At 33.8% G+C, this 22,701-nt stretch overlaps 1 protein-coding gene across 5 annotated transcripts in view; it reads left to right on the plus strand.

Annotated features, from left to right (window-relative positions):
* WDR27 (WD repeat domain 27) overlaps positions 1-22,219 on the plus strand; it is a 97,077-nt gene extending 74,858 nt beyond the window's left edge. Inside the window, exon 24 of one of the 5 annotated variants that reach the window (XM_085219799.1) lies at positions 21,409-22,219. In XM_085219799.1, coding sequence (XP_085075925.1) covers positions 21,409-21,456 — 48 coding nt within the window. In that variant the 3' untranslated portion in view covers positions 21,457-22,219. Of the gene's footprint in view, positions 1-1,023; positions 6,424-21,408 lie in introns of those variants that run through there. The other 4 variants (XM_085219800.1, XM_085219797.1, XM_085219802.1 and 1 more) reach the window with 4 other exon arrangements.
* The last annotated feature ends 482 nt before the right edge of the window (positions 22,220-22,701 follow it).

The raw sequence follows: 22,701 nt of genomic DNA on the forward strand, positions 1-22,701 counted from the left end.
TTTGAACTGTACTTTATTAGCTGGCTTTTTATAAGTGAAAAAAATTAGAATTTACAATTCTAAATTTGTAACTACAGAAGCAGGTACTGTTACTGGACTGTGGTGAGATAGTGAAAGATTAGAATATTTGATTACACTTTTTGCAATGTCTTTAAAAAAAAGGATAAATCTTTGTATTAATTTATTCCTCTTTTTTTTTTTTTAAGAATACAATTTTTCTTCACAATACTGTATACAGTTGTACTCTTGTGCTGCTCTCTTGCCAAGCCTCAGAATTTTTCCAGACCTTGAGGTTGAAGTAAATTTGTGCGCCAAATTGCTGTAGGGAGACTGTGATTTGAGTTATATTTGCTTACTATGAGAGTGAATCATTTGGATTGCACTGTTAGTAGAGCAGAGTTTCTTTTTGATGCTGGTTGTTTAAGAATGATACTGCTTCCACTCATAGTACACTTCTATTTATGAAAAATATCAGTCGTGATATTGCTAATGGTTTCAATACCTTCCATGTGCTCCTCAATGTCAGTATATTTGTCCATTCACAGTGGTTTATATTAATATATTTATGTTGGAGATAGTAAACTGTGGAATTTTGCTGTGACAAATCAGTAGACATGTAGCCTTTTTTTTCATTCTAGTAGTCTGAGTAATATATCTTTAGCCCATGTTAAATGCAGTCTCATGTCTTTTTATAAAATGTCAATCCTACAATAGAAAAAAAAAGTTAAATGAAACAAAATGAAGAAAAAAACTGAAAAAAGCCCCATGTTATTATAAACATTTATTAGGGTTGAATAATTTTGTTGTTTTTGCGAATGTTTTCATTTTGCCATGTCAGTTGTTTACTAATCTCTGAAATTTTTGCTCTTTGGACAAATTATTAAAGTATGTTTTTCTACTCAGCTGTTCAGAAAAAGCTGTTCAGATATTTTTGAGTAAAAGTCAAACAACAAAACAACTTATTCACACTTTTTTTTGTGTTTGCTTTTTTTTTCTGTCTTGATGTCTCGCTCCGATTTATAGGAGGGAGGTGAGGTTCTTTTAATATTATATACCCGGCGTGAGATTACACCTTCCCTCATGGTTTTCGGTTCCTCCTTTTATCCTCCTTTTTCTCCTGCCTACGTGACATCCTTGGGCGCTTGAGCAAGAGTCATGTGCTATCCCCCGAGATGGCCATCATCCTGAGATAAGTCCACACAAAAGACCACTTCACAGCTATTTAGCTGCAGCTTATCTTCCTCTCCTTGCCCCTGGCCTTGTCCATCAAAGTTCTCCAGACAAAGGATTTCACCACCTTTGCCCAGGACTTGCATGGACTTGTTCATCTATGTCCTTCAGACAAAGGATTTCACCACCTTCGCCCAGGACTTGTCCAGTCCATCTGTGTCCCCAGCAAGCTTTGAGACACTGATGTTAGCAGAATAATGTCTTACACTTGAAAATACAAATTCTTCAGCAGCTTGGAAATATAATTGTGATGCTATAATGCTGTCATAGTCATTGAGACATGGTTATCATTGAAGGCATTTATTTATTCATACTGTTTAAGAAATGAAGGCATATTAAAAAAATATTAATGTTTTGGGCAACATATTATTCTTTTTTTTTCTGCTGAGCAAAGGCAGATAGATCTTTCATGGATTTGCAGAAATGACAGAAAATTAAAGTCCTATTTGTGCTTTTATGTATATTTGAACATTTCTAGATGAGAAGCTAACCTAGGCAGCAATCCATTCCTGTCAGACAGCTGAAAAAATATTTTTACACAGCTAGGTTCCCGATATGATCTGATACCATGCTGAGGAAGACAGGTTGAGGACAATTAAATCTTGCAGAGCTCTTGGCAGCACTTCCTGATTTCCGTGTGACCTTATCCAAGCTGCTCCACTATCATTTCAAATAGTCTCTGATTGGTTGGTGGCTCTGCTGGACACTGCACGGCCTTGAATTGAGCACTATTTTGCTTTGGAAATTCAGCATTGATGATGTGTCATTTCTGGTTTAATTCTGTGAGTCATTGCAATTGCCATCAAATACAAATTGAAATGAAAGTGTATATTAGCTTAGTTACCAATATAGCTCCTGACCATAAATGTCTATAATAAAAAACATTTTAATGTTGATCTTATTGTCTATGATTCTGAGGTGCAACATTCAAAGTATTTCAAAGACTGTTTAAAAAATCTCTTTCCAGTTCACTATTGAATTTTAAAAAGATACCAAACTATGAAGTATTTCAGAAGCTGAAGTTTCTGCAGAATGACCCATTTCTCTTTTATCAATGGGCTGTAGATGCTGAGGATGAATGATGAATGGTAGCTTGATGTTTTTGATAATCTGTATGACAATCTATGACAAACTTTATTTCTTGTCTCATACAAGTGGCAGTAAAACATCAATCACATAAGTATTTGTAAGAAAACTGCTGCCTCTATCTGTGCTATTGTTTTTAGTGATTTTCTAATTAAAAATTATAGCAAAAGAAAACTGATGAATTACCATGTTCTCAATAAATGATTACATGTCAACAGTGCATGCCTGTCAAGAGACTTGACAGGGCTGTGAGATGCATTGTAAATGCAAATGCATGTAAAAGTGCATTTACCATATAGACTTCTGCATGGTATTTGATCTGCAAGGAATCTGTTCTCTGTGGAAACTGCATGGATGCTGAGTCAGCACTGCAGCTGGAGAGAAGTGAGAAGGAACTATACCTATAATTGTGAATTAAGTATAGGTAAGGAAAGGATAGCAAGGGCAAGAAAACAAAGGGAGCCACAAGAGTAAGCGCAGACAGAATTACACATTTTGACTTAATCACAAACAGTTACTTAAATAAGTATTTATTTGGGATGTTTTACACCTCTGGCAAATAGCCAGAGTTTGCAAGAAAGCAGGAACGAGTATACTTTGAGAGAAATCATTTTGTGTGCATCCTCTGTGTGTCTGCTTCATTCAGAACGTTTCTTACCACTGAATGTAGTTAAACAAAATTGAGAGATTGCTTACCCTTGTTATAGATTATCCTTGCACTTTCTAGATTGCTTGCATTGCTTATCCTGCCTTGTTGCAAATTGTTTTTGTGCTGTAGAGGAATTCTATGGACAATGTGGTAACTGTGAGTTTTGGAATTTTGCATCAGACTGGCATTCAGCATATCCAAGGTAAAATTCTCCTAGTTCCAAAGAAACTTAATCTATGTTTGACATTAGCAATTTTTGTTGAACATCCATTTTAGGTTATTTATTGGAGACATGCAGTATATATTATTATAGCTGATGTAATGTGGTCAAAATGGTTTCTAAATGAAATGGTACATAAAGAATAATAATGTATCTATACCGCAATTGTTTTAAAGCTAGTAAACCTTTTTAATTTAAATAATTATGATAACTAAAGAATAATATTTGTTTGTTTCCCAAATCACAATCATTTTCTTCCATTTGTGTATGAGAATTTACTATGCTCTTCCCTTGTCCACTGAGACAGTTATGCTATAATAGAAGGCCACTAAGTTGGTCAGGCAGGACTTGCCTGTAGTGGAGCCATGCTGGTTTTCTTGTTTCACTGCCCTGTCTTCCAAGTGCTTTAGCACAGCTTCCAGAAGGATCTGTTCCATGGTCTTCCCTGTCACAGAGTTGAGGCTGGCAGGTTGATAGTTCCTTGGGTCCTTTCTACCCTTCTTAAAAACGGGTGCAACATTGCCTTTTTTCCAGTCATCAGGGCCTTCACCTGACTGCCACGACTTTTAGATATGGCTAGGAATAGAAGGACCATGAGAAATAATTTCAGTGAAATTCAATGGCAGAAGGTATTTTAGAGAAATTGGCTGGAAAAGAAAACAGAACAAAACAAAAAAAAACAAAAAAAAAACAAAAAAACAACCAACAACAAATAAACTGACTGCAAATGGCATGTTCTTTGTTATTAAGCAAGTGAGAAATGATCTGTAGCTAGAGAAACAAATTTGGACAACAGCAGGCCTTTTAAGGACACAGAAACTAAGGAATGTTTACACTGGAAGGAGGAAGAGCCAGATGAAAGTGATATGTTAATAAGAAATGGAGGAAATAATGTATAATGCTATGTCTCTGGGGCAAGAGAAGGAGAACAGAAGAGAAATTTCTCTGCTGGCAAGAAAGCAAGCATAGCAGTAGGGGAAAAGAAAGACAAGAGTGTAAAAATACTGTAGAGAAAGAGAGTTATGAAAGAGTAGGGACTACAGACATGAAATTTGGTATTAGAAAAGTAGCATTATTTAGTCAAGATAGTAACAACACCAAAAGCAGAAAAAGACACTTCTCAGAATCTTAATTAAAACTTTTGATTGAAATGTATACAGTTAAACTGTTTTGCTCATCTGGTCTACTGCAGCAGTGCAGTTAGCTGGTTAAGGCTCCTGAATCCATACATATATTAAACAAAATGTACCTGTACTTAGGCAGAGTTTTACTTGGCATTTCAATTCCAGCTAATCCGTATTTGAACTTCAGTAGAATTTGTCTTGAAAGATCTGTCCTCACACAGGTAGAAGAGACAACCCCTTATGGCATCCTTATAAATGTTCTCTGTTGGTACTGCATATCATTACATACAGTGCCATGAAACTTAGTGTTTTTAGGGGAAGAGGATAAAGTAGAGGCTTCCTCCTTAAAAATCCATGTAAGTCTTCCTTTTCAACACTACCATGAACCAGTTTGAGCATCTTAAAAAAAGTTCTTTTTTTTTTTAGTTTTTTAGTTTTATATTTATTATTTTTTAGCTATAGCAGAGCAATATAGTATTTCTTACGCAATAAAATTTGTAAGTACGATGGCAATTTCAGAGTATGCTATTCCAAAGTGATTCAGCAGTCATATGATTTCTTTCCATTTTGACTTCTTCAAATGAAATAAGAACCAAAGGAAAGGATTTATTCTACGTTTAAAAATCTTGTTAGTATTACCTTATGCCATTAATACATGTTTGGATAATTACTTGCCAAAATAATTACATTTTATGTTCTCCCATATGAATTACTAGATTCCCAGAAAGCTATTTGCACCATCCTACTCTAAACTTATATAAGGAATGTATTATTAGTGTGGTTGCTTCTGTTTATTGAAAAGGTACCTTTGGATGGTGAAGCATTAATGTGGCACATACCTCACACCTTGGCAGTTTAATGTTTGCATATTTGTACCTCAAGATTGCTTCCTTGTTTTCATTCGCAAAATGTTTTGTTCCTGAAGGAAATACATCCACTAGGAATATACTTTCTCCCTGTTTCTGATCTGTGTGACTAAAAGGAAAAACCTTAGACAGGCAAATTACAAAGAATACATGTATCTGGATCACAGTTTTGTTCCTTGGAGTCTATTGGAATATAGTTGACAGAGATTTGACTTAAAAATTACTCTTCAAAATAAGTATTAGCAACTTAAAACAGCAGAGTACAAAAATATGTGTAGAGAGTTAAAATTAAGAAATGTAACAAAATACAAACATAAGTAGAAGAGAATCTGGAAAGAAAGAAAAAAGGGAAGAACCATGTCTTCACATTATACTAAGTGCAAAGATTTAAAGTGTAAGAAAGGATAGTACTGATAATTATTTTTAGAAGTTGGAAAATTCTTAAAATGAACAAGAATAATGAAAAAACACTAAAATAAGAAAGAAAACCAAATATGGAAATGGACAAAAAGATATATTGATATATGTATCTTAAACTTGCAAGACAGTGACATTAGAAATTAGATGCACTTCAACAGAACAGCAAATTATATTTTGCTCTAAAAAGCACATGGAAGAAAGTTTGTGTTCTGGAACAATAGACTCTCATTTATTGTTTACATGTAAAAAGCAAAGGATAACCTGGAATACTGAAGATCTGCAAGTGTGAACTAATAGTAATGACAGTGTCAAACAGAAATTTGCAAGTAAGTCTAATTTTTTCCAATTTAAAATTTGAAAAATATAGTTTTAAATCCCAGACTGCTGGGAAGAAAATTATTTTATTTAATTATTTAAACTAATTTAAAAGGAAGTAGTATAAAATTGATTTACACCAGAGTCATATTCTAAAACATGTCAAAATTTAGATAAAAACTGGAAAAAAGCTTAATTACACAAGGAATTTTATGTCTTTGGAATATTAAATATCACAGAATTGAAAACTCTGGGTTTGAGAATTTTCCATCAAATGTTTATAACAGATCAACAATGCTATTTTACTTGGCTGTGGAGTCTGCTTTTCAGTTCAGATTCCGCTTTTCAGCTCAGTTCCAGAGCTTGGGATTTCATTGCCTAAATATGGCATTAAACAATACCATATGATGATGAAAAAATCTCGATGTGGGGGCATAATTTCAAAATGATTAGATGATGAAAATCTTGCTTTTGTGCTCTGTGTGTTCAAAAAACAGGATCAAAATTATAGATTTTGCTCTGATTGACATAAGCAGAAATAGTCATTTGTTTCACTTGAAACAGTATTCAGAGGCTATCATAAATTACAAAAATAAGAAGCAAAGTAGTACCTGTAGACACATGATTTTACACAACATAATAATAAATGGAGAATCCATATACACAAAATAACAGTTCTTTCTGGAACTTGCTTAAAGAGTAGGCTTTTTTTTCCCCCCGCAGACAAAAAAACATTTCTGTAATTACTTTCTCTGTAGCCGTTCCACACAAGTACAGTGGAACTGTATTAAAGAAATTTTCATTTATTTCTATGCATATCTGATTCACCTAACAGGTTTAGAGATTTAAGGATAAAATCAAAACCTGACTTGCAAACCTTTGCAGCATACAAGGCCACTGACTTTTATAGTCTCTGAAATAATGCAGAACATGTTCCTGATCTTCTATTGTTTTTTGGGTTACGTTCCCTGTGTTGACATTTTAGCGATAATTTTTTTCATTTTCTTTCACTGGTGACCTCTCTGTTATCTTGTAGATGAACAGACTGAGATTCACCTGTGCTTTGGCTTTAGGGTCCAGATCTCATGTGCACGCTTTAAAGGAAGAACACATGCAGCTAAATGTCCTAACCTGGAAACAGGCGGAAGTGTCACTAAAAATTCTATTAAATTCTTTCTACTATTTTTTTATCCTATTAGCAACTCATAGATTCACTTTTGAATTCTTATTTAGTTAATTAGAAATAAGTGTTTCTGTGAGGTTTTTTTTTTGGTTGTAGATTTGATTTTAGATTCCATGGAGTATTGTTGGTCCAAGCTTTGTCAAGGGCATTACCACCTTCTGTCTCGTTGCTGTGCAAGTTGGATCCAAATGGGTGCTTCTGTACACTAATATAAACCACTCAGGAGTGGTTGAACAGATGATGTTTGCAATGGCCTCAGGTTGAGCTGCTGACTTTAAGCCAGAAGCTGTTGTTGCTGTAATTGACATTTTCCCTGTTTCCCTTTCTTGTTAGCTCTTCTGCCAATAGGATCACCTTTAGGAAAATGCCAGATTTTCTGCTCCTGACTAGGAATTCCTGTTGGACTTATCCTTTGTCTTTGAGTCTGTAGTACATGTCCTTTTGTTTCTGCTCTTCCAGGCTGTTTTATTTTAGTATTATAAATACACAGGGGTGCAAGACTGCATGTTTCCAAGAAAATTACTTCACATGCATGATATTGATAACTCTCAACCACAGACTACAGAAATATTATGTGGCTCTGAGGGTTAAAGTAATTTTGTTTTGACACTTGATTAACAGGAAGGAACTTGCAAATATATAATGATGTGGACTACCATTCTAATGTTGAATGAATTCAAATCTCTTCCAATGGGAAGACCCTGTCCCAAATACTAGTGTGTTTCTCCACAGGTTCTGTGAATCTGAAAATTCACTTACTATCAGACTCTGCGCAGTACTTCTTTTGTGGAAGGGTGTTTAATTTGTCATATGCTGACAGCCTTAACTTCTTTTTAGGGACTGATGCCTTTTCCCAGCTTTGTGGGTACCTGCTATGAACTGCCTGGACAGAAATATCAGTTGAAAGATATCACTCAAACCAATTTTTCATAAGTGCGCATTTGTATAGTTGCAGACTATGAATGATAAGATAAAAGAATGATCCATTCTTTTGTCATGATTTATGCTACCCTACAGCAAATATGTCCTAGTAACTCTGAGAATTAAAAACATTAAGGACATATTTATTATGTAGGTGTGCTTGAGGACTCCAAACTTGCATTAATCTTACCAGAGTTAAACTGCTCAGTGGATTAGTAGCAAGCCAGTTTATGACTTGGACAGTTTAATGATCTAGTCCAGCACTGGAGGTGATCTAGTAACTTGTCAGCCTTATTAACTCAATGGAAGGTGATACCAAGATGACCACATTGCCTGCCTGTGAACTCCTGCAAGTAACTGTGCATAATGTTGTACTAAGCCATATCAGCATACTTCCTTGATTCTCTGTTGGCTCAAGCATAACTGCACCATGGGCCATTTAACAGTATAGGTATGCTCCACATTTCACGCCTGTGTTTTTGTATATATATATTTGAGGTACAGCATACTGAATGAGCTTGTTACTTGACATGCTACATTTAAACTTCTCATTTGGCTGTACAAAACGTGCACTTAGGAAAAACACATTTTAAGAAAGCTATTAATCTAATTTCTCTTATGTTTTTCTTTTGTGAGCTAAGAAATTCCAGGAAACTAACTCTGGTCAGTCTTCTGTTAATAATCTGGATATTTTTTGAGTGTATATTATCCTAGTAATTTTTTGTTCCAAATTGCAATGTGGTGTTGCAATTTTTCCTGCAGAATAATTCTCAGTACTTACAAAATTGAAAAGTTTATAGAAATTGGTAAATATGCAGTGATCTGAAAATTAAGATATTATTCATTTTGTGTATACATCATGACACTAGCTTGCTGTAGAAAAGGTTTACAATGGTGCATACTTGGAATATTTGTTAACTTGTACGTCTTTTTTTCAAAAGCATGTGTACCAATTGCATTCAAGAAAAAAATTAAAAAAAAATCAGTCTGTAACATCTTCATTTGTAAAAAAACAGAAAATAGTAGAAAATCACAAATAATTTAAAAATCTTTGCAGTGAACAAAATTGATTTTTTATATAACTTTTTTACTCAAAGGAACAATATATTGTAAGAATTCAGCCTCCTGTATTAAATAACAGATTTTACCATGTGTGGTATATAGCAAGGTTTTCTTTTAGGACTGAAATATGCCCTAAAAGAAGTATTTGATTATCTCTTGTAAAATAACAAATGTGATATATGAGCCTTTGTATCAGTAATACTTCTATAAATGCTTGTATTCAAAGTCCTTGGGCTTTGGCCATGGAAAGTGGTTCCGATTATGCTTTATGTTTATGGATCTTGTACGTGGCTAGTGAAAACTATTTGTTCCTAATAGTCTGGCAAGTCACTCAGTTCTTCATATGCTGAGTGCTGGAGCCTCCAGAACTGAGTGCTCTAAAGTCATACCTGAGGAATGTATCACTTAAGTAGCAGTCTTTTGTTCTGATCATTTTATTTCCAGACAGTTTCTAAACTCAGTGTATAGTATACTTTCTTGTCACGCTTTTCTTCCCTATTGCCCATTAAACAACAGTCTCTTTTCAAAGACTTCAGATACATTCATTGCAATTTTTCAGTGTGAAATATTTATATTATATATATTGTCCGAAAGGTATCAGATGTCGTTAATGCCTGTCATTTGTAGGAAGGTACCAAAATATAATCCTTAGCTGTGAAATGGCAGCAAAGTTAAATAATTTGTTTGTGAATAATATTCTGATTTTGAAATAAGTAATTCCACATGTAGATCATACTGTTTTGTAGTCAATTGCAGTTGTGAGGCATCTGCAAATTGCACATTTAATAGGTTCATTTTAGCCACCAGAAACGTTAAACTTTCTGATTTACCAAAGTAAGAATATAAAATGAAAAACAAAATCACTTTATGCTGTCTTTCTATTCCTGCTTTCTTTTGTGGAAGAATAAGTGAAGACTATTCCAGATGTGATGACTGACTCTTAGAAACAGCACAGGGTTACAAAGGAAAAACATGTACGCTCTCACCTCTCATTTTGCACCAGAACAGGAGTCTTATTAAGACTTGCAGTATGGAATTCATAGATTTAAAAGTAAGCCTGCACAATATTTTACTCATCCTAAGAGTTTCTTTTTAGAATCTAAATTTTATCAAAAAGCAGATTTTTATTTATTTATTTATTTATTTATTTTAAATATATAGCACAGGTAAATTCTTCCTCTTTATTGCCAGGGGTGCTTTTACACATTTCTACCTGTAGAAAATGCCTGTAAGCAAGATGCATCAGCACAGCTGGGTGTGCATAATTTTCAAGTTACTTATGAATCAGTATCTTCACTTCCTTCTGAAAACCTTAAGTTTTCCAGCTAAATGAATACTTTGCATTCTATTAGCAAATACAAGAGGCAGCTTTTGTTGACTTTGGATAAATGGCATTTGGACACTGGCAAACTGTGCTTATTAAGTGGTTTACATTTATGTGTCCACAGGTTTTGATTTCATTTGATATATTATGCCTATTTTGCCTTTAAAACTTTGCATTTCAGAACATTTTTTGTAATTACTGAAGTCAGTGATGATCATCTGAAAATACAGATGTCTTTGGAAAATGTTAAAATAATCATCTGTGGAATGGCAAAAGTGTGATGAAAAATCCTTCTCCTCAAGGTACACTTACTGGAGATCAAGAATGGAAAAACCCATGGATCCTGCCATAGACTATTGTAGCTTCCTGCACTGTAGAGATTCACCTTTCATTTTTTGACCAGTGGGTTTGCCTGTTTTAATGGCAAGGAAACAATGAGATTTAGTGCTTATTAGTGATATTTAGTGTGTTAGATCCCAAGTGACAGTAACCCAGGTCTCTGAGAGTATGGATTTATGGAGTTTGCAGAGTCACAGTCTCATTGCTATTAATGAGCTACCTGGACTCTGTCATGCACAAATTCTTGCGCTGTGTCGTTAAGTAGAAGGAAGACATTTTTTCATGCAGTGAAGCTTTGAAATCTCATTTTATTTTATGTTTTTTGACTGCCAACAGCTATACTTCATTATACCTGGAAAACACATTTGGCTGCTTCTTTTCTTCAAGGTTCTTCTTAAAAATTACACTCAACTCAACAGTTGCTTCCAAAAGTACTTTTGACTCAGTGGAATCTCCCTGTGCCTTCTGCTTCTTCAGGGAAGTGATAATATAATATCACTGGAGTGATTTTTCATGAAATTACATATCCATGAATTCAGTCAGGAAGGTTCAATTCTGTAGTTCATGTTATAAAGTTACACTATGTCTCAGGTTAAATTTTGTCACATCAATAAGTTTTGTATATACTTTTACTTTTTTTTCAGATAGTTTATATCAGAGATAGGGACATCCTGAATTTTTTCATCACCGTGTACTTTCACTTTACTAAATTTTGGAATACATACTTATTACTTACCATGTCTAAAAGACATTAATAAATAAAGAGGCTTTAATAATTTAACTTACCTAAAGAACTAACATTATATTTAGTAGAGGCAGGGCAGAATTCAAGTTGATTAACAAGTTGATGAATTTAATCTGCTTTTAAAATTTCATGTCTAGATCTGTTGGGTAATTTTTTTTTCTGGTATAAATGACTTCGTTATGTTATTTTGTGCCTAAATGATCAGTAGTTAACAGCTATTTTAAAAAAAAGTTCTCTTTCTTGCAGCTTATGCTTTTAGAACACATACAATTTTTGCCAATAGGACAAATTTTTGTAATTAACATATGCAGGTAGACATAACACTGCCCAACTTGAATCATACAAAAATTTTTCATTTACTCTTGTGTTTTGCTTTGAAAATTATGAATACAATAAGTCAGAGAAATGTCTTTATACAGAAAATTTTCTTTTTGGTACTTGTCTATCTTTTGATGCATCATTTCATGATAAAGTGACTAATTTGAATTCAGTCACTTGAATGTGAATAATGAAAGAGGAAATGTAATCCTGTTAGATTCTGACACATGCCTTATTTTGAGGAAGAAAAATCTGTCTCTTTGGTGTATCAAGGATAATTAGAAGTATCTAACAGCTACTTCAAAGGAGAGCGCCTGATTGCTGTTGTTTGGCTGGCACTGCATGAAGGAATTTGTTTTGTTTTGTTCTTAGCATATTTTGCTGTGAGCTAATGTCCAGGTTTTGAAGTGGAGTTTGTGCAACTGAAATTATACATCCCAGTGGGATGTTAGTAAAGCTCTTTTTCATGTTTCCCTCAGTTTTTCTCATTACTGAGTGAAGAGACAGGACTGTAATGACAATGATGTCATGCAAACATTAGCAGCCTCAGAGATTAAGGCAGCCTTTTCGAAGAATGTCTGAGATTACATTTAAGTTGTTTCAAACCTATCATTAAATAAATGATCATTTGTCCAGCCATGTGAGTTCTAAGTATATTTTGCAGACTTTACAAAATTACTGTTAAAGGAATACAGTAAAACCCTTTTCTGCTTTAAAAATGGTTTATTATACAGTTCTATATCTCTATATATTATATTTCTATATCTCTAATTACATAATATGTTCCAGAGCATCTCATTATTCTTACAAGTGAAATGTTTTTGTGACGTTCATATTCCACATTTCAACACACTCAAGATTTTCCAGCGGAGATAATGTTTTGTGAGTGTATGTTAGTGTCTACCAAGCAGAATCTAGGAATTCCTAAAGCTGGTGATAATACTTCTTGGTGAGATAAATCATGAACCTCTAGAGATTATTTCTAGCTTTTTCTGATTGCGGGTGACTGTCCTTTTAATTCCACTTGCAACAGGATTTCACTCAGGAATGCTGACATTTCTCTGCTTTTTTACCAGAAGGAAATTTTAACAAAGAAGCATTCACTCTGGGTATGACATCTCAAAAAGGAAATATCAGATATATAAGTTCACAGGCTGTTTAGATACTGTAAATTTTTAATAAATAGTATTAGAAGGGGATGTGTTATTCTAGCAACAAAAGGTTGTAACAAGTTCAGTGCTGCTGTTGTGTGAGTGAACTAGAGAAGCAAGACATTATTAATTCCCTGAGCATAATATCCTGAAGCAAAACAGCTGGATTTTACTCTATGCTTTGTGTTTTTATGTTAATTGATCTTTATTCATAAAGGTATAGCAATATTGACATAGCAATTTTGTTTAAATGAAGATTCCTTTGTGGGTTCAGTAGGAAATACTCTGAAATGTTGTATTTGGTTGTATTGAACTTGAGACATGCAGTGAGAAATTTGACTTTTTTATGACCAAATGTTCATCAGACAGCTAAAACAATTATTTTTTCTCAGACTCATTATGTTTATATAAAATCAATTTCAAATGGTGTTTACAACATTGAAAATACTGTTTGTTTGTTTGTTTTCTTGTTTTCTTTTTCTTTCATAATTTCCTATTCAATAAAAATTTCCTCACTCCTGCTTTCTTCTAGATCTAAACATGTTAAAGAAAATTTACCAGGAAAACATTTTTACTTTCTTGTAGATCAACTGAGTGATACATCAATATATACTTGTAATTAAAATTGTATTTAAAAATAAAGCTGAATTTAGTTGAAAGGATTGAATAATTTTGATGGAGGACTACTTTAATAATGTATATTCAGTGTATTTGCCTATGTTGCCTTGCAATCATACCAATAGCAATTCAAAAATCCACATTTTATATTGAAAATTATTTAACATGGATGTCTTTAATTCAATCTGAATCTGAGAGCAAAGGACACAGCTGGATTTCTGAAACGATAATGTATGTTTATGTGAGACATGAACTGTAGCTGTGGTCTGTAGAGAAGTTTACTTTTTATTCACAAAGCATACACAGTAATAAATTGCCCTTTCCTTCATTGCTATGTTTCTGTACCTTGGTGCTGACCAGGATGTATCATTTCTGGCAAAGGAAAGTGTAGTTCACCCTTTGTGATCTGACAAATCTTTCCTCATTATTGCCAGCTTCTTTACACAGTATGGACACATTTCCACTAGCAGAGTAACCCACCCCCCCATGTAGAAATGAGAAGAACTTGTATTTGATAAGTTCCAGACTGAATTTGAGTTAGTTGCTTTAAGTATCAGGCTATGTGGATCTTCAAGTAGACCCCAAGGTGTTAGACCACCAGAATGGAGTGTCTGTTGAGGCAGAATTTTATAATGGAACCAAATGTAATAAAGATTGTGTTAAAAAACAAATAAAGTACTGTATAAGTTCTTTTCTAAGTTCACTTTTTATTGCTAAGCTGTTTGGGAGTTTTAATGTGTCTGTTCTTAAACACTTCAGCTTTCTTTATCTTCCTACAAAATCAATTACTGCTACTAATGTTTCAATAGAAAAGGTATGAAGTCGCAAAGCCCAAGTGAATACAAGGATTTAATTCAAAAATATAAACTCTGAAGAAAGAGAACACTGCAGAAGTCACACTAAAGGAAGGAAAAAATAAAGGCAATTTATTTAAGTTTGTGACATAAGTTTTACACAGCACTGTGTAAAGTGCTGTTACCTGCCAGTTCAGTCAAACAACACTGTATATGAGAGTGCTTAAAACATGTTATAAATAATTTTCCAGCTCAATCTTGCTTTCATTCAGCCTGGCCTTTTTACAATTTTCTGTAATTTATTCTGTCGTGTCCTTTCATTTGTTCTAGCAGCTGGGATTTGATGTATTGATGTGTACTTACATAAGGAACGTTTACTACCACTTTGTCCTAGTGCTCTGCACACATCAGGGTTTACTGCCAAAATGGCATGTTTTCTGGAATGGAAATATTTAATATGGCCTATTAAAAGAAAAACGGCATATGGGAGCCTATGTAAGTTGTCATTAATAATGTGGTAGCAAGAAAGAAACTAATTTATTTGATTGCTGCTAGTTATAAAGAATAACTCTAAATCAGTGTGTTGTTTGACTTATTGGCTTTTTTATATAAAGTTCTGATCCAAGACCCCTTGAAGTTAGAGGAAATTCTCTCACTGGACTTAACAAATATTGTCTTACCTCTCAAATCTGGAAGGTGTGCAGGGCTTTCCATACAATCCTGTTCTGTATCACACCCATCTTCGTAGCATTTGCATTGTTGATTGATCTTCCTGCAGTGGTACAAGCTTTATAACTACCTTCTGTTGTGTTTATTTCTTCATTTACCTCTAAAGGCAGAAAAGTATGAAGTGAATTTCATTCTTTTAGGTGAGGATTTTTGGTAGTAGTTTGTTTTTCTTTATTGTCTTCCTGGGGATTTTTATGCTCTTACACAGATTCTTACCTATGCATGAGAAGGCAAAGTTAAGCAAATGCGATCCATTACAGGAGTCTGCAGTAATTTAGGGTAGCTTATTCTTTCAGACTTTCTTCATCAATACTAGATTTAAATGAAAAAGGTTTGTGAATGTTAGTATAGAAGCAAAAGGATAAATATAAAATTGATTCACAAGTTGTATTTAAGTCAAGTAAATTTCACACCTCAGAAAGTGGAAAAATGTGAGCATATAATCTATGGATACTATGAACACAAAGAAGTCTTCAGATCTTGAATGATATCATCTGTACTCTCTATGTTTTTGTGTGTGTGGAGTTTATATTTCAAGGAATTATGATTAAAAACTGCTAACCTGTTTTTATATTTTCTTTTCAGTTTTTGTTTCTGCAATAGGATATCTGTTTTAACAATAAAAAATTCTGTACTATCTTTCTTTAAAAAAAAAAAAAACAAACCAAAACACCATGAGACTTTGATATAACTGACTGAATTCTTAGACTATAGCTGACAGATTAAACAGTCATCTTTCAAGAAAACAAATCTTTTCATAATTCTATGTCCATATATTCTCTTCTTGTGTTAAACCACAAAGCCAGAGCTGGTAAATCTTTCATTTGAAGGAGTAGTAGTACAGATCTTCAGGGACAAAAGTAGAAGGCTACATTTGTATAGACATCATTTTCAGAAAAGTAAAAAATATAATAAAATTCAGTTCCATTCTGTTTCCTGTTGCTCGTGATTACTGCTGTCAAACCAATGCAAAATTCAAGAGCAACTGTTTTATTGGTGGTTCTATTTTCACTGATAAACACTAGTTTTCAGTGGTATTTCTGTCAGTTTCACTTCAGCCACACCATTTCTCTTCTGGCAATTGTATATAGAAGCTATAAGTGTGCCACTTGTAAATTCAGAGGTCACATTTACCCATTCAAAGATGATAAAAACAAAAATCTGTTGTTGTAGACATTGACTGTATTCACTGAAAAGAGATCAAAGTTACTTCCTAAAATATTTACCGATCAATGATCACAGTTGATTAAAAATGCGTTTTATAATATGGTGTAAGGATTTTCAGGTATGTCATAAAAATGTACATACTTAATTTGAATTTAAAATCATGACAATTATTAAAAAATGTCTAATGTCAATTTAGTTCTGAATTGTTTCATAGTTGTATATCTTTAAACATTCTTGGTAAGCTGAGATTTCCACTGCTGTTTAAATTATAGTGTTTTAAAAGTAAAAACAGTGATCAAAATACTGTTTCCAGCACTAATCTGCAATGGTGCTTAGTTCCAGTTGCCTGAAATTGATATTGATTGTATCACTGAGTAATGTGAGTGTATAGTAATATATGCCACAAAAGATAGTGTTCTTGTGTACCCAACTTCAAACCCATTGATTAATGCCTTTTATCAATAACACCATATATACCTTGTGAAAAGGAAGATGGCTTGAATGAGGAAAGGTCTTAGAAGCAGAATAATAAATAGGTAGAAATGAAGAAAATGTGGGAAATAAAACCCTGATATTCAATTACCAAAATCTACAAATTATCATTGTTTCTTTCTTGATTTAAAAATAGCCATGGAGATATAAACTTAGATGCTCAGTGATACCATCCTTAAATTAAAATTTGCAGTTGTGGTTTTGTATGTGCCCTCTTATTTTCAAATAGTTTGAATAATGAAACTAAAAATAGTAAACCTCTAAAAACTACATTACCATCTGGTTTGCTAAAATATGGGAGTTTGGGCAAGATGATACTTTTTGCTGCGCAGCTACTGGGCCTTTTAAAGATTCTTGTCTCTGTTTGCATATAGCCTTTCAATATTTCCAAATGATTTAGTGTTTGTCCCATACAAAACCTTGATATAGAGTTCAAATTAGTTGCAGAAGTGATGCCAAAACTTAAATATGTATTAGTTTGACAACAGTTTTTTAAATTCTAAATTTTGAGTGGTATATTAACTTAACTACTCTTGACATTTATAATATAATTTAAAACAGATTTGGAATAGCCTGGTTGGGAGCTGAGGGGTTTGAATGAACTCAGTTTCAGAAAATCTGACGTAATAAACCTTGTACTGGGATGAGTAAGTCTTATATTGGTGAAAATTGTACTGATTGTGAGCTGAAGAAGATAATGTGTTTTGAATTGTTGACATAGAAATTTGAACCATTTCAAGTTTGAAATTCTGTATTGCTAGCTTTTTTTTTTCTGAGGCTAATCCCATCAGCATATTTTTATAATTTTCTACTGATTGCTGTTCCCTGACTTTAAAGAATCTTGTTGCAACTTTTTTTTTTTAAAGCATTGCTTGTGATCTGAATTAAATTCAGCATCCAAGTTGAGATCTATAGTAAATGTCTATGTGTCGTAATAGAAATTACTATAGAGATTTCTGCTACCAAGAAAAACTTCTTCTATAAGGAAGGCTATCATCTCATGTTGTTTTAGACTGTGGACTAATGATCAGCCTGTTTTTCACATTCCATATTTACTACTTGTATTTGTCTGTTATACAAATAGCAACAACTGAACTGATTTTATAGTCCTTGCCTAGGACTCAGGGCATAAGAAGCAATTAAAATGTCTCCAGGGAAGCTCCTGTGCATTGACTTCATCTCACAGTTGGAATATGCTATGAGCAAACTGACAGGAGCTTGGTATTTGCTTATTCCTCAATGCTTGGTGCAAGCATGTAACTTCTATCAGTTGCCAGTACTCCACTTCTGAGCGTACATTTTATTTAGATAGCATAACACATAGCAGAATAACTGAGGTAACTGAGGCTAGAATATTAATGGCCAATAGGAGTTGCATTGTTGGATATTTTCATCTGCAAGATTGGACTTCAGAAACTTTTTAAACTATTTTGTTTGCTTTCTTTAAAATGATTGAGAAGGACAGTTTCAAATTTATGACTTCATCAGTGTATATATAAGAAGAAAGAATAATATATGTTGAAACCAAGACTTCCTAAGTCTGAAGCCCAAAGCAAATATTTTACTAATTCAGCAGAAGAAAAAAGAGAAATGAAGAATTTTATGCAGTTATAAGAATTTCATTATAACAATTTTATTTTGTCTGGCTTCCTAAAATGTCACTTATTTTAATTTCCCAGTGACTTAAATCCCATACAACTTTGATGTCACTTGAAGTAATTGACTGAAATATTACAGTTATTTGAGCCAATGAATTGTACAACTTTCTACATTTTTAATAGAAAAAAGTACTATGCCTCTTTCACTAGAGACTATCTTTTGCTCAGCAAACTGAGAAATATATTTGCTAATCATTTCCAAAGCACTTCAGCAACCTGTGGTTCTTGCTTCCCTTTCTCTTGCCCTCCCCTTCTCTTGCCCTCTTGGCAATGTTTGAAATACTGTGGGTTTGTTTGTTTGTTTGTTTGTTTGTTTTGGTGTCTTGTCTGTTGGAATTATGTTTCTGCAGTAGCTCCACATCTTCTGATACAACAAAAAGACCTTCTGATCCTGCTGGTCACTGTACCACTGTATGCTATGTTTGGAAATTTAATACTGGCTTAAATGAAACAGTTTTTTAACTGAAAAAAATTATTTAAATTTCAATAGATTCTAAAAATAGAATAAATTCTTTATTAATTTTGATACCTCTTAATTTCAACCATTCAGACATTTCCACTGCTTTTTCTCTGTACAACTTGGCGATGGTCATAGGCCATAGGTGCAATATGCAACATATGGAACATATGCACTTCTCTCACAGGAACTTAAATGAGAAATCTGTTGATTTGGTTGTCTGACATGTTCTCCTATAACTGTAATATCTTTCAGTCCTATTCCAGGAGATAGATATATAAATTATTTAAAGCCAACTGATGAAAAGAGCAGGTTTACAAGGTAGAGTGATATTACAATAAGCTTAGTTTCAAACCCATGAGATACAACTCATTATATAAAGAAGTAACTGCTAAATTTGCAGGGAATACCTCAGTATGCTAATGAATTCAGTGACCACATCAAAAATTCTTTGGTGAAACTTCTCTGTAATAAGTAGGTAATTTGAATTTTGATGATAGTGTCATTACAACTGTCTAATTGTTGCTTGGTTTGTTGTTGTTGTTGTTGTTACTTTCATTAGACTTTTAAAACATTAATTGGATTAAAAAAATAATCCTTCCTCTGTATAGGGTATACTTCTCTGGAAAGCAACAGCCTAGGGGCAGCCTGTTTTACCTGCTGCTGATGAAAGCAGGGTGGAAAAGCAATAGAAAGGGAAAGTGGAGGACTTGTAAGACAATCAGCACATGACCAAGAAGAAGTGATGTGAAAGCTAGACAGTGAGCGTATTTTAGCTTGGCCAACATTTCCATGATTCTATGTTTTGGTGTTGTCAGATGTGTGAAAGGTGGTTAGATTGAGTAAAAAGATCATTTTTAATGGATGAACAATGGGATTCTGGAAGGCAAGTGTGATAGTCATTTAGGGAATTTGCATTTAGCAAGATGAAACCAAGCAGTGTTTTACTAGTGTCAGAGGATATGGCATGAGGCAGTGATCACATGCTGCAGTTTTTGAGGTTCAATCTGGGCACTGGAAAAAAAAAGAAAGTCACTAGGGGCCAGTGCTGCACTAGAACTGGTTGTGAAAACTTGTCTTCTCACAGATCTCCTAAATTTGATAATGCCATAGCTTACCTCATTCCACTGTTTTCAGAACAGAAAGCAGGTGGAGCAGGTGACTTTCTTGGGTCTGGTAGAAATTAAATTGGCTTAATAATGACTCTTCAGTTAGAATAGAATCTCTGATTTGTTAAGGTAGATCAGCTCTGTATTTATAATTTGAAACAATATTAAAAACTTTTTTTTTTTCCCCCCCAAAAAATGAATACAGTAACTTAGAATAGATTACTTACATATTTTACCAACATATCCTCTTTCCAATAATAAGTTACAGAGGTAGATAGGGAGCCAATAAAAGTATTTATGAAAGGTGGAATAGTCTTGAATGGCAATAAAAATACAGTTAGAAGAAGCAGACTGGACAGTTCTGAATAGACTGTAATATTTAAGTAATATCAAGATTACTTAAATGAGAGAGAAAAAGATGAAAATAAGAGAATTAAAGTCAGTCTTTGGGGATAGCTGTTGTGGGAGATTAAAAATTTGTTGTTGGAGATATTGAAGGAGGGTGTATAAACCACCAAATCAAAAAGTATAATTTATTGAGCCAAAGAAAGTAAGAGAATGACTAAGCATGTAAAAGAACTGGTCAAGAGAAATAAAGATGAGAAAAAGTTAAATAGAACTATAAGTGATATGATGAGATGAATTTTGATGAACTGATTAGAGCACGAGATATCTGTTTGCTTTCAACCAAAATATACTGAGTATAGTTCAGATTTTTGTCACTGACATTAGTGACTGTAAGTCCTGATACACACAGTGAAAACACCTTGAATAAAAAGTACCACTTGAAGAATAACTTTCTTAGTGCTTGTTTACAGAAGAAACTGCAGAAAATAGAACTCACTTTTATTTCATAATTAAGATTTTGTGAGGTTGATAAAAGAAAGCTAATGCAACTAGAGCTTTTAATGCATGTCTTTGAAGCTTGCTTCATTATAAAGATTTGCGTCCTTTTTCAGTATACATTCTAGAAAGGAAATTATACTACATTTTAACACCAATCAAAGCCTGAAAACATCACTTGGTGGTATGACTTACTTAATTCATAATGTTTTCCATCTTCACTTATTCCAGCTCTTTCATGTTTATTTTATGTTCCCTTCTTGAGTCATACACAATGAAGTTTGTTTAAATTTCTATGTGGTTTAAACATATGCTTTGTTTTGACAAATTGTTGACATGCTAGCTGGTCTTGACACAAATTTGAAGAGCTTGAATAGGGAAAAAAAAAAAAGAAAAATGGAATTTTCAGGCTAGTTTGTGTTAGAAGAATTTACAGGTAAAGCTGGAGCATTTTAAATGTGAATTCTTTTATTTGTCTTTTAACATAGAAGTTATTTAAATTCACTTTACTTCTGTTTACATTAATGCAAACTTAACTCACTGGAAAGATGTTGACTAAAGCCATGGTTCTTTTCTTTTGAACTGCAGCTCGTCACTGCCACCTTGGATGGTAAACTCCAGTTGTTTCTGCCCTGAGATTTGCCAGCCTGTGGAGCATTGGCCCTCTTGCTCTGAGAAAAGCATTTTGCTGAGAGAAAGGCGACTGGTGACTGGCGTATGCAAGCAGCTTAGTATTCCCTTCAAAAGCGTAGATTTCTTCAGATTTTATTTATGCAAGTTCCTCAAACTGTTCTCAGTTTTTCTGTTGTACAATCTGTTGTCTTTATTGCAAAAACTACTCATTCTGACTTCTTGTCAGCAAATCACCAGAGAAGTGGCTTTTAGAGGACTGCTCAATCATTTATAGGTAAGAGTACACTGTAGAGATTTGCTTATCTGAGACCACTTCACTCCAGATTGCAAATGCAGTTAAAACAGTTAACTGTTGTTAGTCCCCAATCAGCCAGTGAGTATCCCAGTAAAACTTTCAAGTCTTGGGCTAGTTTGATCTCTGCAGAAGGATCTCTTTTCTAAGTCTATGGGATTGATTATCTCTCCTTACTTAATGTGCAACTTGGCTTTCTGAGGCTTTCTGGTTACCTTCATGAAGGACTGATGCTGGACAGCAAAGCGCTTTGGGGTATTTTGGCAATGGTCACAGCATCATCAGTCCATTCCGAATAGAGTTTTTTATCCATCCATTACTTGCAGATGTGCAAGTAATGCATCTTGGTAAACCAAGAATTCATTAACCCCTTTTTCCTTCAGGGGGAGAGAATCGGCTGTACCACACAGGCACTAAATATTTTCAAGTGGAAATTTACTACAATTTTGTCATGTTAAAAAAAAAAAAAAAGAAGATGTTCCTCCCCCCCCCCCGGACGCCTCAGAAATGCTTGAATGCTTGTGGTTTTGGGAATGGAAAACTTTTGCTGACACAGTTCAAATTTGGCAAAGTTGAGTGCTTGAAATCAGGTTTTCTAATGGCAAACATGAGGGGAAAAAAACAGTTGTGGATAGTGTTGCTGTCTTATAATATTTTAAAATTTCACAATCACTAGGCTATCCTTCTGAGATCAGTGTGACAGAAGGACATAGGAGAGAATGTCTAGTTACTAAAGAGTTGCAATCATAAAAGGCTACTTTTCAGCATAATGTGCCTGCAGAAACACTACACCTTTGGTTTTAAACAGGAAACTGTGTTATTTTGTGCTTTTCCACATAAAGACAAAAAATTTCTGCCATCAGAAATTTTCCTAGACAACTGCAAATATTTAATAGGCTATTTTGAGGAGTTTAAGTGTGCTTTCAAACAATTTTTGAGCAAAGCACATCCACCAA

This window comes from Meleagris gallopavo, chromosome 2, assembly GCF_905368555.1.
Source record: "Meleagris gallopavo chromosome 2, MGAL_WU_HG_1.1, whole genome shotgun sequence".
NCBI classification, from domain to species: Eukaryota; Metazoa; Chordata; class Aves; order Galliformes; family Phasianidae; genus Meleagris; species Meleagris gallopavo.